General features: G+C 41.5%; 1 protein-coding gene across 1 annotated transcript in view; it reads left to right on the forward strand.

Annotated features, from left to right (window-relative positions):
- Positions 1-1,182: 1,182 nt before the first annotated feature.
- Positions 1,183-18,114, forward strand: part of eftud2 (elongation factor Tu GTP binding domain containing 2) — a 23,132-nt gene continuing 6,200 nt past the window's right edge. Inside the window, exons 1-26 of the mRNA XM_077495568.1 lie at positions 1,183-1,325; positions 1,989-2,108; positions 2,191-2,353; positions 4,556-4,634; positions 6,758-6,833; positions 6,938-7,003; positions 7,081-7,116; positions 7,368-7,458; positions 7,525-7,607; positions 7,677-7,843; positions 7,918-8,042; positions 8,108-8,171; positions 8,247-8,337; positions 8,443-8,578; positions 8,738-8,865; positions 9,033-9,226; positions 9,307-9,418; positions 9,664-9,804; positions 9,891-9,992; positions 10,072-10,154; positions 10,728-10,814; positions 11,562-11,688; positions 11,946-12,033; positions 13,331-13,449; positions 13,717-13,811; positions 13,879-14,032. Of these exons, the coding sequence (XP_077351694.1) occupies positions 2,001-2,108; positions 2,191-2,353; positions 4,556-4,634; positions 6,758-6,833; positions 6,938-7,003; positions 7,081-7,116; positions 7,368-7,458; positions 7,525-7,607; positions 7,677-7,843; positions 7,918-8,042; positions 8,108-8,171; positions 8,247-8,337; positions 8,443-8,578; positions 8,738-8,865; positions 9,033-9,226; positions 9,307-9,418; positions 9,664-9,804; positions 9,891-9,992; positions 10,072-10,154; positions 10,728-10,814; positions 11,562-11,688; positions 11,946-12,033; positions 13,331-13,449; positions 13,717-13,811; positions 13,879-14,032 (2,715 nt within the window). The 5' untranslated portion in view covers positions 1,183-1,325; positions 1,989-2,000. The remainder of the gene's footprint in view (positions 1,326-1,988; positions 2,109-2,190; positions 2,354-4,555; positions 4,635-6,757; positions 6,834-6,937; positions 7,004-7,080; positions 7,117-7,367; positions 7,459-7,524; positions 7,608-7,676; positions 7,844-7,917; positions 8,043-8,107; positions 8,172-8,246; positions 8,338-8,442; positions 8,579-8,737; positions 8,866-9,032; positions 9,227-9,306; positions 9,419-9,663; positions 9,805-9,890; positions 9,993-10,071; positions 10,155-10,727; positions 10,815-11,561; positions 11,689-11,945; positions 12,034-13,330; positions 13,450-13,716; positions 13,812-13,878; positions 14,033-18,114) is intronic.

Raw genomic sequence — 18,114 nt, forward strand, 5'->3', positions numbered from 1 at the left:
GTGTACAGTAGTAGTACATTGTTAGCCGTTTTTTTTTTTTTTGGTTTGTTTGCATAGTAGGCCTAATGTTTGGACTTCAGAATGGTAATAATATGTCCACTTTAAGATCAATAAAATGTATATATCAACCCAAGAAAACATGAAATGCAGTTCTTAAACAGTGAACAGTTTCATTCATGAAAAAATAACAAAAAGCTATGGCTCTGTGCGAAAATATTTTTGCCCCCTAAACCTAAAAACTGGTTGAGCCACCTTCTGCTACGACGCTAATCAAAAGTTTTCTACACTGGTGACGCAAGATTTACCCCCCCCACCCCCCCCCCCCCCCCCCCCGCCAACACACACACACCTCTACACACACACACAGTCTTTAGGTTCTATAAAAGAGGGGAGCACGTTCGCCTCCCAGTGCTGAGGATGCAAGATCGAGTCCAGGCTTCGGCCTTCCTGGGTGGAATTTGCATGTTCTCCCTGTGCCCGCGTGGGTCTTCTTCAAGTACTCCGGTCTCCTCCCACATTCCAAGACATGCATGGCAGGGTAATTGGGTGCTCTAAATTGTTCCAAGGTGTGCTTGTGTGTGTGGATGGCTGTTTGTCTCTGTGGGCCCTGCGATTGGCTGGCAACCAGTCCAGGGTGTACCCCTGCCTACTGCCTATAGCCAGCTGAGATAGGCTCAGCACCCCCCGCGACCCTTGTGAGGAAAAAGCGGTTAAGAAAATGGTTGGATGGATAATGCCTTTCCCTAACATCAACCATCACAAATTATTGCATATTCCTCATCCTTATCCTAACCCCAACCATTATCCAATTTGCACCTATACTATAAAATGAAGTTTTGACCGTCAAAAAAGATGTTTTAAAAAGTGGGGACCTCAGAAATGTTCTCACTTCTCAAACTGCCATAATTGCCATAAACCTTTATGGACTCCAATTTCCTGCTGATGAAAAACAGACACCAGAAATGTTTTGGTCCTCCATTGAAATGTAGCCTAGATAGCTGAACATCACACTTCAATAATAAGTCTATGCCACCAAAATGTCTGAGAATTTTAGATGGAAAATTCAACTACCGGTAAAAGCTTTCTCCATTTTTAACAAAACTTGCAACCATTTTGCTTTCTGTAACCCACCACTCGTTCAAATGGGGGCGGTAGTGAGTACTAGTAGGGCGATTATGTTCAAGCAAAAATAACGAAGAAATCAGACCGGAAGTGGCGTTTCTAACGCATGGCGCTACTTGGAAAATATATTTATTTGCTATAAGCTAAACGAATACAAATATTTGAGGAAAAATACACGATTCATCATTTAGAGCAGACTACAGGTAAGTCTTTCGTCATCGGATTATCAGTTCATCGCACTAAATTAGCATTGTTGTATTACAACCTTAACGTAACGATAACGTTGTTTCGGGTGTCATTCATTCTCGCTAGCTGACTAGCATGCTAATGGTGAACTAAAGTCATATATTGCTACATTTATGAATAAGGGTGGGGGTGTTGGTGTGGGCACTCTACACCTTCGCAGACGTTCCAACGACAAATACTTATCTGTCTTATAAATATTGTATCTCGAATGTAACGTATTGGAGACACTGCAAGCTAAATTAGTATCAGGCAGTGTGCATATTTTGCCGTTGCCGGTAGCTGTCTTGCTAGCGCTATTTTGCCGTGAACGGCTCTGATTGGTCAATCGTCGGAAGGAGTCATGCACTAGGGCATGCATGGTTCCTGCCTCGCGGCACCCCTCATCAGTGTTTGTCACGAAGTTTTAATTTCGAAGTGGATCCTTCGCCGTGTAGAGAAGGCTGTAATACTTGTACAATTGGCCTTTAGTACCAGCCAGCAACAAAAACCTATTGTACAAGTATTACAGTACAGTATACTATATTTTGAGGTAAAGTTTGTCATATATTCGTTTACAGTGTCATTGTATTTATACTATGTGTCTCACATACTTTTAACCAATGCCTTATTTTCTTGGTCAGGTTATCTGTGAAATGGAGGCTGATCTGTACGACGAATTTGGCAACTACATCGGCCCAGAGCTTGACTCTGATGATGACGACGAGAACGACTTGGATGCAGAGGACCGAGATGCAGATGAGGTGTTGTGTAGCTCTTCTTTTGACGTGTTCAATGCATTTGTTTAAACAGTGTTGAAATAACAAGTGTCCTCTTCTTGTGCAGGGAGACGAGGATGATGACGACGAGCCAGCCGATGCAGACGAGGACGTGCCCGGCATGGAAGTGGTGCTGCATGAGGATAAAAAGTACTATCCCACTGCTGAGGAGGTGTACGGACCGGAAGTAGAAACCATCGTCCAAGAGGAGGACACACAACCTCTCACAGGTTGGAGATTAGAGATTTGAACGCCTGCACAATAGGGGTGGGAATCTCTGACATGAGGCCGATTCGATATGTATCTCGATACACAGGTTGCGATTCGATTGAAAAACGATTATCTTTCAGAACAGAACGGTTCGATGCGGTTCGATTAAGTTTGGGAACGATACGATTTTCGATTCGATACGATTCATTTCAATATTCAAAACTTATAGTGACATTTGTTGCTTGTAAACATTAATCTTAAAACACCACAAATTTTTACAGTATCTACAAATGTGTTTTAAAAAAAAACAAACAACAAAAATGTCTTCTATATTTTTATATATTGAATCAATTATTTAAATGGACCGCAACAAAGGGCTGGGCGATATGACTGAAAAATGTATCAGGTTAAATATTTATTAGTCGTTATTGAGAGTTATAATTGTTTTTTATTTTTTATTTATTTTTTTATTCAAAATAAGGATCAGGAAAAAAAGGCTGATAATTCAACTTGAAATATAATTATTTAACCTTTAAAAAGACACCAACACAATTAAACAGAATATGTGCACATTGTATTTAGTATTTCAGAAACATAAATTTAAGACATGAAATAAACCTACCGTCCAGCCAAAAGAAATATGAAGCCACCTTATGGAACAATAAATCTATCAAACACATTTTAACCACTTAATATATCCAAAAATATTTCCAAAAGTGCCCTTCCCTTTTTATCAACAATTTTTGTTTTTAACAATATTTGTTTTTCTTTTGCCATCATATTCATTTTTGGTTAATGTATGACATCTTTTTGTTTTTTGTTTTTTAATCTGAGACAAGATGATGACCACGGAATCACTACTGTTTATGTTTTGTTTTTTTGGGCTGTCGTTCATTTTGCGTTTGACGTTATCACGGGCACGTCTCAGTTCTCCTATCTGCTGCTCATGCTAGCTGTATACATTAACAGGGAGCCACAAACTGAGAAATGAGATACTTGCAGTGTGCTTTTAGCTTAGCTGTGGGACATACCTGTGTCGTTTGAATCCATGCATTGGATCGTCACGGGAGTTATTCTTTTTGGCTCGCGCGCAGTACCAACGCCGGCCCGGGACATACAAGTGCACCGAGAGGACTCGATAGCCATGGGAAATACCGAGATGTACGGCACCGGCTTCTGCTAACTGTTGCATGTTGTCACTCGTTGTGCGCGCGCGCGCCGTGTCGCGAGCACGGCGTTGACGGTAGGCTCCTCCCCAAGGTGCGTAACGTCTTTGCATTATGTTTACAACATCCGGGGAATGAAGCGTCTCTGAGCGCTTCTTTGCTAGCTCTCTGTAAACAGGGAAGTAGCTTGAATGGTGATGCTTCTGAAATGTAAACAAAACAAGTAGAGCACGGCGCAGAACTCTTGCTATTGTTATGAAAACCATAAAGCCTCACTCGCAACCGATTCACAGCCACGCGATATCCGGTCCACAGCTTTACAAGCAATGTATCTAAGGATTCCCGGCGGATTTTGTATCGGTTGACAAGTCTGCTACCGATACGGTCCTTTAGCTCCCCTTGACGACCGATGATTCGGTCGAATCGTTTTTTTGTCCCACCCCTACTGCACAACCTAATGAACTTCAATACAAAAAAAATATAAACCAGCCTTGACGGTATGTTGCCAGTAAAACATTTTTTTTTGCATTTTACAAAACTCGTATTTTATTTATTTTTGTAATCTGTTTCGAAAACGTCTTCTGCTGGTGTCATTTTAGGTTTTTTTTTCTTTTTCTTTTAAAGTATAGTTTTACAACACCCCATTCATGGTATATGGCAGTGACACAAGCAACTAAGTTAAAAGGGAGCATAAGTGATTATTTAGTGCAATTTTTTTCCCATTTATTTTTAGTGGCTGGTATGTGTGCATTTTTTATTTTTTTGCTGCAAACTGTACATGCAGTATGCTCATTTATGGTGTACCAAAGAAACAAAATTAAATAAAACAAATGCCAATATGCCTTTGCAATAGTAAGCATAATAAACAACTTTGACTTTTGGGGGTTATTCTTTTTTTAGGCTTATTATTGTGGTTGTTGTGGTGGTGTTTTGGTTGCTTTATTTTGCCCTACACGGCTTCAGCTGATATTGGATTGTGTTGTGTGTCATTATACCCTGTGATTCATTTCAACATCTACCAGCATATTTTTTGTACATTAAATTTCTCTCGTTTAGAGCCCATCATCAAGCCGGTGCGGCACAAACAATTCACGCTGATGGAGCAGGAGTTGCCAGCCACGGTTTACGACATGGAGTGAGTAATCGCAGCTAGGGCTGCAACGATTTTTCAAATAACTCAATTCAGTTATATAAACGGTTAATGCGAAATGTCTGCCGTGAAGCTTCTAAGAGATCATCTTTACAACACGGGCAGTACATCTACAATCTCCAAGACAAGCAATATTAGCTAATAGGGGTGTTAAAAAAAATTGATTTGGCGATATATCTCGAATCGATTAAAAAAAAAAAAAAATCGTTTTTTTTTTTTTTTTTTTTTGAAGAGCTCATAATTGTTCATTCGGTAGTCTTACCGATTCAACGTCTTATCATCATTGCCCTTTTTTTTTTTTTTTTTTTTTTTTTTGTGTGTGTGTGTGTGTGTGTGTGTGTGTGTGAATCGATTTTTAAACTTCCATTTTTAATGGAAAAATATTCAACAAAACGTCTGACTTCGGGTTAGGATTCACACCTTGAGCATGGAAGAATGTTATATGAACGGAACATTAAGCCTTAATATTTTATTTTAATGCTGTTCAAACATGAAACAGATTACAACCTCTATAAGACTGAAATTTCAGATAAATAAATAATACATTTTCATATAAATCTTACACTCTACAAGCTTACTGATTAGTATTTTCTAAATTTGAATGAAAAAAAATCGCAACAATCGACTTATAAATTCGTATCGGGATTAATCGGTATCGAATCGAATCGTGACCTGTGAATCGTGATACGAATCGAATCGTCAGGTACTAGGCAATTCACACCCCTATTAGCTAATATATAGACTGCCACTGGTAGTTCCAACTAGGGGTGTAACGTAATATCGAAAATTGATTTAATATTGATGAAAACTGCTTAAAATAGTCATCGATGTAAAAACAAAAGTGTCGATGCAAAACGCCATGTTAACTGTTGTGCCTTGCACAGTTTTTCATCGTTTCTAGCCGGACCCTTTTTGGGGACTGACATGTTTTGCAGATATACATTATTATTTGGCGGGTCTTTGTAGACAGTAAAAATTGGTAAGATCTTCAATTTGTCTTAAGTTTTGTAAGTTGCTTCTCATTTCCTCAATGAGGCAAATTCTCGTCTCTGTTTATCGCATGTGGCTGCTGTATCAGATGAATTAAACTCGTGGTGAAATACGTGTTGCTGATATACTCTCTGAGTCCAGTAGAGGGCCTCATTGTTACACTTGTTGAACAGACATCTATTTAGTCTTTGTTATTTGATGTTGGCTTGATTTTATTCGTAACAAATAAGCACATCAATAAAAAACATAACAAAGGAAAGAAAAAAAGCACAATATGATAAAATGCAAGTTTGAGAAGGGGCAGAAGAAAAAAAAATTAGCAAGTTAGCCCCCCTTTACATAATTTAAAATCAGAACCCAAAAAGACATACACAAGTATTGCAATACATTTTAGAGATTAAAGGAAGGACAAACCTCCTTGTAAATGAATAGTAAAAGAATCAGCACAAATCCTTAACAAAGCTTCTGAAGCTTCATTCTTCATACTGTTTTGTGGCACAAACCTAAGAACGTGTTGCGAGGGCAGAATATTAACCTTAACCACAAAGCAGTGATAACAAGAAAAAAATGTAGTTAAAACTGTCAAAATTATTAGTTCATGTTTTATTTTATTTTTTTAATTAACAAAAAGTTATTGGTTATAAGGACAAAATGTAGAAAACATGTTTTGGTTATCAAATGAGTCATTTTGTAACACTTTCAATTGCTTTATTGAACAAACGGTAACACAATTTACATGTAATAAGTAGGTTTTCACAATACTAAAATTTCAAATTGAGGTTGTTAACGATTCAAGTAATCAGAACTACATTTTGAGGTAGTAAACTACACAAAAAAAATAAGCAGTCGGTAAAAATGAACATCAAATGCTGCAGTTGCACTCAGCTACACCCAAAGTCACAGGTACTACAGTGTAGAATGTGGGGATGATGACCCCAGGTGGACATAAATATCTGCATTAGAAAAATTGATCAAAAGGTATGTTGATTTGTATAGCACACTTTGAGTGCAAGACATTTCCAAGTGTTTTGTATAAAGAAGGAGAACATGTATATGCTATTTTTTGGTTTGTGTGTGAATGGCTTTAGCGGTCTTCAGTTGTCATTTTCTCCTGCCAGGTTCCTCGCCGACCTGATGGATAGTCCTGAGCTGATCCGTAATGTTACCCTGTGCGGCCACCTCCACCACGGCAAGGTGAAACTCTGCCCGCCATCTGTGTCTTCCTCTGTGGCACTTTGCCAACTAAAACAGGTGTTCTCCAAGATGCAACATAACATGCCATTCGCTTTCCTTTCAAGACCTGCTTTGTGGACTGCCTGATTGAGCAGACGCACCCGGAGATCAGGAAGAGAGACGACGTAGACGTGAGTGTGGCGTGCGTGATAAGAGCTTACCTAAATTTGTGTCAAATGACTTACAGCTGGCCTCTTGACTGTTTCAGCTCCGGTACACAGACATCCTCTTTACTGAACAGGAGGTGAGTGCAACATATATGAATAATGTCCTCAGAAATGAATGAATAATATAGTACATTGAAAAAGAACAGCTCTGATATATGTACATGTGTATATGAAGGGTATAACCAACTGATTTGAGGGAAAACACTGGACCCGCGCCGCACCCTGCAGTTAATTGAAGCATGGTGCCTATTTTAGAGGAGGCCACTATTTAACAAATATACACGATGTCACTATGAATTAAATATATTGTTTTGTTGGCGTTTGACAGAGAGGCGTGGGCATCAAGAGCACGCCTGTCACACTAGTGCTGCCTGATTCCAGAGGCAAATCTTACCTGCTGAACATCATGGACACACCAGGTACGCACTCGCCTTCATTTTGTGACATCATCGTCAGATCATGAACACGTTCCGTTTCCCAAACAGGTCACGTCAACTTCTCCGACGAGGTCACATCCAGCATTCGCATCTCAGACGGCATCGTCCTCTTCATCGATGCGGCGGAAGGAGTATGTCGTAGTGTCCGAGCAGCGGCAGCCATTTGGTGGCCGTTTACAAACGCATGCTGTCCGCCACAGGTGATGCTGAACACGGAGCGCTTGATCAAACACGCCGTCCAGGAGCGCATGGCCATCACCATCTGCATTAACAAGGTGGATCGGCTCATCGTGGAGCTCAAGCTGCCACCCACCGACGCCTACTACAAACTCCGCCATATTGTGGACGAGGTTAACGGCCTGCTCAAGTAAGTGGCTGTGACGCCATAAATCTCACGTGACGACACAGCGTTTGTTCATTTGTGGCGTTTTCCCCCTTCAGCACGTACTCCACCGACGAGAACCTGGTGGTTTCTCCTCTCTTGGGCAATGTGTGCTTTGCTAGCTCCCAGTACAGCATCTGTTTCACCCTAGGCTCATTTGCAAAGATCTATGCAGATACCTATGGTGAGTTGACCGCAGATGAACACTCCAACAAACCTCCATTCTCATGGTTGTGTGTTCATTTTCAGGTGACATCAATTACACTGAGTTTTCCAAGAGACTCTGGGGGGACATTTATTTTAACCCAAAAACGTGAGTGTTTACCAAACATTTGGCAATTAAACATTCATTGTCTCAGGTTTTTTTGGTGTGTTTTCTGTCATTTAGTCGCAAGTTCACAAAGAAAGCTCCCACCAGTAACTCCCAGCGCAGTTTTGTGGAGTTTGTCCTCGAGCCACTCTATAAAATCCTTTCACAGGTTGGATCCAAAACCCTTCACAAGCATGTCCAATGCCCATGAGGTCCAATCAAACCAAATGTCCTGAAACCATCTCTTTTTTTTTTTTTTCTTTTTTTTTTGTAGGTGGTCGGGGATGTGGACACGTCACTCCCCAGGGTTCTGGACGAACTGGGGGTCCACCTGAGCAAGGAAGAACTGAAACTGAACATCAGGCCGCTGTTGAGGCTGGTGTGCAACCGCTTCTTTGGCGACTTCACTGGTATGTCAGTTTTTTTGTTTGTTTTTTGTTGTTGTGTTTTTTTTGTTTTTGTTTTTTTGTTTTTTTGTGTTTTTTTTTTGGAAAGCCGGAAATGGATGACGGGCATAATCAACTCTGCTATTAGGCTAACAATATTTAACTCTGACCTGTTGTCTGTAGGCTTGGTGGACCTGTGTGTGCAGCACATCCCCTCGCCACAGGAGGGCGCCCGGAACAAAATAGAGCACACTTATACAGGTGGTCTGGACTCAGACCTAGGGGAGGCTATGGCTGAGTGTGACCCTGAAGTGAGTTTTTATGAGCGACCAATAAATGTGTGAAATAGAAATATATATAAAATAAAAAGCTAGCAACATGCCCCAAATTTCTTAATTCATTATTCTGTCTTGTCTGCTTTTTAATGTAGGACTCTCACAATGTACTTTGTAAACAACATTTACCTTCCCTTGTTCAGGGTCCCCTAATGTGTCACACTACCAAGATGTACAGCACCGAGGACGGCGTTCAGTTCCACGCCTTTGGCCGTGTACTGAGCGGGACCATCCAGGCAGGCCAGCCCGTCAAGGTGTTGGGTGAGAACTACACCCTGGAGGATGAGGAGGATTCCCAAGTTTGCACCGTTGGCCGGCTCTGGATTTCCGTCGCAAGGTGTGCCTTGAGGATTTGGACTTTTTAACATTGGAGTGGTTTTCTTATGAATTAAATCTCTGCTGCTCCAATTTTTAAAGATATCAAATTGAAGTGAATCGAGTTCCCGCCGGGAACTGGGTACTTATCGAGGGATGTGACCAGCCCATTGTCAAAACGGCCACTATCACAGAGCCCCGAGGGAACGAGGAGGTCAGACTCTGCTGACTAACAAATGGCGGCAAGGCCGAAAAGTTGAACGAGTGCTTCATGGATGTCTCTCTCTCTCTCTCTCTCTCTCTCTCTCACACTCTCTCTCACTCACTCACACTCTCTCTCTCACTCACTCACACTCTCTCTCTCACTCACACTCTCTCACTCACTCACACTCTCTCACTCACTCACTCACTCACTCACTCACACTCACACTCTCTCACTCACTCACTCACACACCTCAGGCTCAGATTTTCAGGCCGTTGAAATTCAATACAGCTTCTGTGATTAAAATCGCAGTGGAGCCCGTTAACCCTTCAGAGCTGCCCAAGATGTTGGATGGTTTGCGGAAGGTCAACAAGAGTTACCCCTCCCTCACCACAAAGGTGCATCACATCAGTCAAGTAGTTGAACCGGCGTCTGTAGAAGGTGCAGCTTGCTTTATGTGCATCTATGTTTATGTCTTTAATAGGTGGAGGAGTCTGGAGAGCACGTCATCTTGGGCACAGGGGAGCTCTACCTGGACTGTGTTATGCACGACCTGCGCAAGATGTACTCTGAAATCGACATTAAAGTAATTAAGATTCATTTTTCTGTCATGTTTCTGTTTTGCTTTTGATTATATTTTGAGACAAAGGTCTTCATGTCCATAGGTTGCTGACCCTGTGGTGACGTTCTGTGAAACAGTCGTGGAGACGTCGTCTTTGAAGTGTTTTGCTGAGACGCCGAATAAAAAGTGAGTATTGTGCAGCAAAATGCAATACAAGATGGTTGTGAACAATTCTGCCTTTAATTGTGGTTGTTAGTGGTGCATGAGAGAATCATGTCATTAAGAAAAAGCTCTCAATTTGATACAGTCGGTGTTAAAGGAGATACTCTGCATTGTTTTCACAATTTACAACAGTTCCCAGGTGTCTTTTGCCAAAATACCCCACAGGTAAATAATTATAGAACACTTTACACCAATGGTAGGCCTTGTCACACATTTTTACAATTTGCTAGATAATATTTTAACATGATTGTTTAATTTCACTTTTGATGGCTAGGCAGGCGCTCTGACTCGACTTTGTGTAAAAGCCATTAAAGTAATTGTTTATAATTGTCCGTATACTACCTTGTCTGACTTATCATTATGCATTGTAAAAGCATCATTTTTTATCTCATTAGGCCAGTGAGGGTCACTGGCCCCCTATTATCATCAAGTTAAATAAGTGTTGCCCATCAGCATTGGCCTCGCCCCCTCCTCCCCTTCTGGCAAGTGGTGTCAGAGTAAGTTGATTGACAGCTGATTGTACGTTGCCATTGGCAGGAATAAGATCACCATGATCGCTGAGCCCTTGGAGAAGGGGCTGGCCGAGGACATCGAGAATGAGGTGGTGCAGATCACTTGGAACAGGTATGAAACCAGCCATCTCGCAGATTCCACACATCCAGTTATCTCATGATGAATTAAAATTGCGCAGTTGTAATGGTGGACATACAGTAATACATTTGCGTAACGGCCCCCGAGACATTGTCATATTTCTCTTTTATCCCTCAGTTAGCGTCTGATAAATGTGCAGGCATGCAGGAGTGACCGTTTGCTCTTTTAATTAAATGCCATGATGGAAAATGCAGCACAGTCACGTGCACATTTACTGCGAAAAACTATTTCATATTCTTTTTCATTTTTAAGTGGCATGCCACAGCCTGGTAACTTTTAATTCAGTGGAGTATATTTTTCTGGAATTGAATTTAATTCGCTGATTTGTTTTATAGGGCATTTCTCTAGTGGGAATATTTGGACAGAAAATAAAAGATGTTGTGCTGTGTTTAGTGAAAATAACGTGGAAGTCTTTTTAAGAGCCTCCTCGCTGTATTGATCGGTTCACTTACGCTAATTGAAAATGCTCTGAAAGCACACATGAGATTTCCTCCCACTGTAATATAAAGTGTGCGTGTGCATGTGTGAGGTTGTGCAGGTGCAACGGTGTCGCATGGGCGACACACTTCACACCCCATTAGACCAAACCTCTTCCTCTTCCATTAACCCCTCTGCACACCCCAATCAACTAATCTCCTTTATGTTACAGCTGACACTTCACGCAAAGCACCTTTCTTAACCGCCTCCCCTGTCTTCCTCCTCCTCCTTCTCCTCCTCCAGGAAGAAGCTGGGTGAGTTCTTCCAGACGAAGTATGACTGGGATCTGCTGGCTGCCAGGTCCATCTGGGCCTTCGGACCCGACACAACAGGGCCCAATATCCTGGTGGACGACACGCTACCGTCAGAGGTCAAATTGTCAGGCCTAGATTAGGCTTGTGCAGTCTAAGCCTGATCTTGTCTTTAAACAAATTTCAAAATTGATAAAAAAAATAAAAAAAAATGTCAGCAAAAAGTAGTATCTCTTATGCCCCTTACTTTGGAGATAATTGGAGGTCAGTGCCTCAGAAATATTGTTGGCCAATAGCTTTTGTGCAGTCATTCACTGTAGTACAATAAATGTACAAATTTTAATTTTTTTCAAATTTTCTGTGTTGTGCTTGACAGGTGGACAAGGCACTGTTGGGCTCGGTGAAAGACAGCATTGTTCAGGGCTTCCAGTGGGGCACCAGGGAGGGGCCGCTGTGTGATGAGCGTAAGGACAATCTCTCTTTAAAGCCGGACTTTTTTTTTTCTTTTTTTTTTAATGTATTTAAACACCTTACACACACACAGATAGGACACAGTTGACCGTATCAAGGTCTGTGACACATTAATTTGGAGAGTCAATAGCAACGTGACCTCTGGTAGCTAACTTTATGGAATTTTCTTAAAAATAAAATAAAATAAATAAAATCCTGCATAACAAATTCATGAATAAAAACAATTGTTTATTCACTTATTCTGCTGCCCAGTGCCCACATAGCTGTTACCCCAAGTTGTTCTTCATTTGTGCAATTTAAAGTGTGTTTTGAAATGTCACAGTAATTTTAGCACATTGACTTGGAGAACCCCTCGGAATTTTGGTCCGTATGAGCTTTTGAGCCAGTTGCAGAATGGGTTCCATCTGTAGCAGGTGAAACAAAAGGATTGAAGAAATATGTTGAGAAATGAATGACACTAGTTTACGCTAATTTGGAGGTAGTTCCCCCCGCCCCCCAACAAGATTTTGTGAAGTGATATCACAGAAAAACGGTGCCCAATTGTTTTTTCTGACACGAAAAACTGAATTTCTCCAGAAACCATGGTCTGTTTTACAGAAATGCTTTAGTGTTTGTTCCCGTGTTTTAGTATTTTCAGGTCAAAAGCTGCTTTTTGGAAAACCTAGTCCTAACTACTTCAACTGTATCAGCAAATTTCAATCCATCTGTTCAGTAGTCATAATTAGGCTGGAAGATGAGCTGGAGCTGATCTCAACTGACTTGTGGACTGGTGACCAGTCATTGGCAGGCCACATATAAACAAACAACATTCACATTCACACCTGCAGACAATTCGGCACTTTGAACAGATCTAACGTGCATGTCTTTGTAATGTGGGAGGGAAGCAAAATTCCCAGACAAAACCTACAAACCACAAGGAGAACATTACAAACTTGATACAGGAAGGCCTGATCAGAGATTTGAAGCCAGAACCTCTCAACTGTGAGGCAGACGTGCTAACCACTCATCTGCCGTGCTGCCCAAGTTTATGGCACTAAAATTCTTCCTATAGTTGAAACACTTAAGAGCTACCAATTGCTGCCCTTTCTTTCCATATGCCAAACGACAAATGTCGTCCGATGAGACTTTTAATTGATTCAAAAGTGAGTTGGATGACTTGAACTTGTGCCAGGAACTGCTGGTGCGATGCTATTTATGACCAGCTTTCGCTTTACCTTCACCATTGAGGTTGTCTTCCCCCCCCACCCCCCACCCTCTTTAAATTTGTTCTACCTTGGAAACGTCCCTCAGCCATCAGGAACGTCAAGTTCAAGATCCTGGACGCGCTCATCGCTCAGGAGCCGCTGCACCGCGGAGGGGGTCAGGTCATCCCGACCGCCAGGAGGGTGGTGTACTCGGCCTTCCTCATGGTGAGATCACCGAGATCTCTAAACCCGCCCCGCCCCTCTTTCCCGTCTGCCATTAGACTCATACAGACTTGCTTTCTTTAATGTTCCATTACCCTGATTACACTTTGCATTTCGCTGACGATCGTTCTCCTTAATTGCGGCGCAGTGACGTTTCTCGCTCACAATTTTTGGCTCGTCTCTTCATCTCGTTTTGACCGTGTCACTGATGCATACGTTAGCCGTATGTTCAAGGTTTTTCATGTTCTTTTTTTTTTTTGTGCGTTCCAGGCCACTCCAAGGTTGATGGAGCCATACTACTTTGTGGAGGTCCAAGCTCCGGCGGATTGCGTCTCCGCCGTCTACACGGTGCTCGCCCGGAGGAGGTCAGTCCCTGTCCTGAGCACTTTGAAACACAAAGCCGGGATTCACGATGTTGTTGTCGTTTGGCAGAGGCCACGTCACGCAGGACGCGCCCATCCCGGGCTCTCCACTCTACACCATCAAGGCCTTCATCCCGGCAATTGATTCCTTCGGCTTCGAGACGGACCTTCGCACGCACACTCAGGGGCAGGCCTTCGCTCTGTCCGTCTTTCACCACTGGCAGGTACGACTTTGACATCACATCAATTTAATGCCACAAATAAGTGGAGTGAAGACAAAAACTGTTGTTTTGATGGTAAAAATGGTACTTCATTTGTATAGTGCTTTTCTGCCTTACAAGGCCTTCAAAGTGCTTTACATTCGACTACTCATTCACCTGATGACACAGCGTCATTGATGAGGAAGTACAAGCGTTACCTTGTAGATTATATGTAAAATAGTAAAATGACTATTTTGTAAATGTTTGGGTTATTCTTTAAAAACAAAAAGAAAACTCTGGATTAGGGCTGAACGATTAATTGCATTTGCAATCAGTTTGACAACATGCGATTACATAATCGTAGAAAGCTTCAATTTTAAATGCTCATTGAAACGGAGCGGAAGGAGGGAAAGGGGGAACAGGAAGGTCACCGCCGCTGTAACTAAAGCCTGGTGCCGTAAGTGCACGTGATTTTGATGTGTTTTTTTGTTTTTGTTTTTTTGTTTTGTTCTTTTTTTGTCTCATGAGATCTTGAGACGAGTGTCGAACACGTAACATCTGTTTGAGCTTGGTTTTAAAGAAACACTTCACCGTTGTTAGTTATGACTTTTCGGCTGCCATAGTGTCGCCCGTTTTGTAAACTGAGTGTACGCGCAAGTGTGCGGAAGCGGCTGATAAATTAGAGTTGTCCTATAGTTTGAGGCTAAATGGGTCTATTTGTGGACGTGTGTTGTGTCGTCCGATTTCATGAATGAAAATTAGAACGGATGAAATCATGATTGCTCATCATTACCCACCGATAATTTACATGGATTACAGCATTGGTTACTAACCAGGCCAAGTGGCGAATGAACAACAACTCTTTAATGACAATTTGCAAGTGACTGTCGGCCGCAACCACACCAGAATACAACAGCTCCGAACGCGCTTAGTTTATCAAATCAATGAGGGATTGCCTTCAAGGCCCGTCAAGACCATGGGAAACTACCCAACCCGCGACCCACCCACAAGGATTGCGCGTGGTTTTTGAAATCAAATCGGAAAATGTTACGTCATATAAGCAGGTATAATTTTACTTTGCCTACACTTTAGCATGTGTAAGTTTACTGACTGGAGAGTGCTAAGTTTTGTTGTTGTTGTTTTTTTAAAATATGTATATTGAATTTATTTATTTATTGATAAATGCATTGTTTAAAAAGTGCGGTCTTTACATGTAATGTTTCATGCAACATGAAAAGTTGGATATGTTGAAGTGGTAAATTGTAACTAATTGCAGGAGAAATACTGTGATATTATTGCCTTTATCTTAAGTTCCTGTAAACTATAATAGATCTGATATTGTTTATTATAATTAACTTTTTGTTGGGTAAAAAAATTCATTGAAAGGGACCTTGAAAAAAATAATCGCATATGATATCGCAATTTTTTGGGGTAAAAAATTGTAATTAGATTATTTTCCCTAATTTAACCCTACTCTGTATTTATATTAGGGATGGGTGATAAACTGATACATACTGCATTTAATTTCATTAAATTTTAAGGAAAAAGGCTATATTGCAGTATGTTGGTTTTTCTTTTGAGCTTTCTTGTCATTGTTTTTTACAGGAAGGTTTATGTATCAAAAATACTAGTATCTGTTTACTGAAGAGTTGAGTACTTGTAGAGGTTTGAAAAAAAAAGTGGTATTGAACATCCTGATTTTATCTATATAAAACACAACATCAGACTTTTGACAATTTTGCTCGATTCAGTAAATCAAACCCGGGGCTGAACTTCTTAAGCGCAAAACTGAGAAGCAGCAGTGTACGCACACGTGCCAACCCGTGCGCAGCAAAAAAATTGCCATGCTGTGCAGCAGCGCCGCGCGCATCTCGTCCGCCACTCAGTCTCAATCACGGCTGATGTGCGACTAAGTGTTGAGTCATTCAGATTTAAGCCCCGTCTCAGGCTGCCATGTCCGACATGTGTTTGCGCGCGCTCTCAGCGGCTGTCGCCCAACGTTAAGCTCCACTTAGATGAGATGAGTGCTTATTATGGCAAAGTCCTTCATCTGGAAGCGATGTCGAAGGTGCCATGTTCGCACCTGAATTTCTCAGTGGGCGCATACAGCAGTAGAATAAGTCCCTCTCAACATCACCAAATAGTAAGAGAAGAAGAAGGCTCAGCGTTTTGCATATTGTGACTGGAGATGAGTTCTACTTTTTGAAGTATTCAAGTAAATAAACTTTTCTAGCATATTCTTGATTTGCACCTTTACATTACTATAGTGACTTTAAAAAAATGACACCAAGTGATTGTTTTAAGGTCAATTAGAACATTGTTTCTCCATGATTCATGTTTTCATAGCTGACGTTCGAGTTTTCAGTCAGCTGCCATGTAACATTCCTCTCAACGCTGTGTCATAACGTCGTCCCAGGGGAATGATTTATTTCTCCAAGTCACAAACCGGTGTCCTTGTCCAAAGAGGATCCGCCCGGTGGCCTCCAGCAGCGAGTCGCATCATCGCTAGCTAGCATAATTACATATTTACTTACTCAGCATCCGTCTTGTCCGTCGCCACGGCTTTGTGCGGAACAGACTGGCTAGTTTCGATTGAGCGGCCCCTGGACGACGCTTTGTTTGCCCCATTAAACTCGTTAGTGAGCTGGTGGTCTGCCAGTGCCTGCTTGTAATCGATGTCAACTTGCTGCTCCGTCCATCTGTTGATTTGCCTTCAGCATCTCAATTGATGGTTTCCTCTCGTGTGTTGTCCCATCCTGAGGCCAGGAAACTTGCTTTCAAGATTCTCATTTAGGTCGGGTTGAAGTCAACTCAACTTTTGCTTCAGAGAAGAAGCCTGATGGGGAAAGAAAAACTCGTATGAGGTGAACATATTACCTGAAAATGAGGATCATGGCGTGCTTCTGGTTTGCATGACTCATTGGCCAAATCATCTTCAAAAAACAAAACAAAAAAAAACCTCGCTTTAACCTGCCAATGTTGCGCTGATGCCAACGCTGGTCACCAGCTGCGCTCGCACGTCTTTGCTTCCATCAACGTGATGGACGCGCTCCTGAGTCAGTGGCAGCAGCGCGACACGCTCGCCAATGAATCAGATGAGAAAACGCAACAAAAAATAAAAAGGTGTCCACTCAGCGGGACCGTCAACCGTCTTTCACATTTGACGGATTGTTTCTCAGATTTTTTTTCTTCTTTTTCTTCCCTAAAGCCTGGTTCACATGGCAGGAGAATTGGCACGATTTTAGCCCCGAATTTTCCCTCCCGACAATCGTAAGGACGCGCCGAGACGCAAGCGATAATCTTCACAGATAATCCTGTGGTGACAAGACACACGGCGCCTCCCGATATCGGCGCTCGGAAGGACCCCTGACTTGAAATCGGGCATATCCAACATGTTGGATTTTTTTGGCCCAATTTCGCTCCGCACAGCAGATTGACAGTGACGTGCAGCCAATCAGAAAGCGAGCCAGCAAGGAAGCCGGTGGGAATCCAAAATCAAAACAGTCATGACGCAGCAGAAAGTGCGTGCTCGCGCTATTACACTTTTTATTACACTTTTTTTTAATTTTTTTTTTTATTTTTAATTTTTTTATACACGCACACTAGGGGTGTCACGATTCGCCAACTCCACGATTCGATTTAAATTTCGATTTTGGGGTCACGATTCGATTTTTTTTTCGATTTTTTTTTTTTTTTTTTTTTTTTTTTTTTTTTTCCGCTCCCCCACTTTATAACACAGAGGCATATGCTTCTGTAGGCTAAGGCTAGTCTATGATCATTGGTTCTATTCATTGTACAGTAAATCTTATTTCAAAAGATCGGCTACATATAGGTGATGCAATTTCCATATTATTTTTGTGTAAATTTATGTAATATATGATAATTGACATTAGGCAGGAATGATCAAATTCAAAGAATTTATTTACAATATAAAGTTAACCGTCTTGTTCTTACTGAAGTGTAAAATAAAAAATAAAAAAACAAAAACAAAAAGTCACAGTGGGTGCCTGCCATCTATTGACTGTTTTTGGTTACAACAGTGTGCTGTGCGTTCCTCTTAAAATAATGTGCAACAACAACAAAAAATATATTGTATCCAAAGTCAT

Source organism: Festucalex cinctus, chromosome 1 (genome assembly GCF_051991245.1).
Source record: "Festucalex cinctus isolate MCC-2025b chromosome 1, RoL_Fcin_1.0, whole genome shotgun sequence".
Classification (NCBI taxonomy): domain Eukaryota; kingdom Metazoa; phylum Chordata; class Actinopteri; order Syngnathiformes; family Syngnathidae; genus Festucalex; species Festucalex cinctus.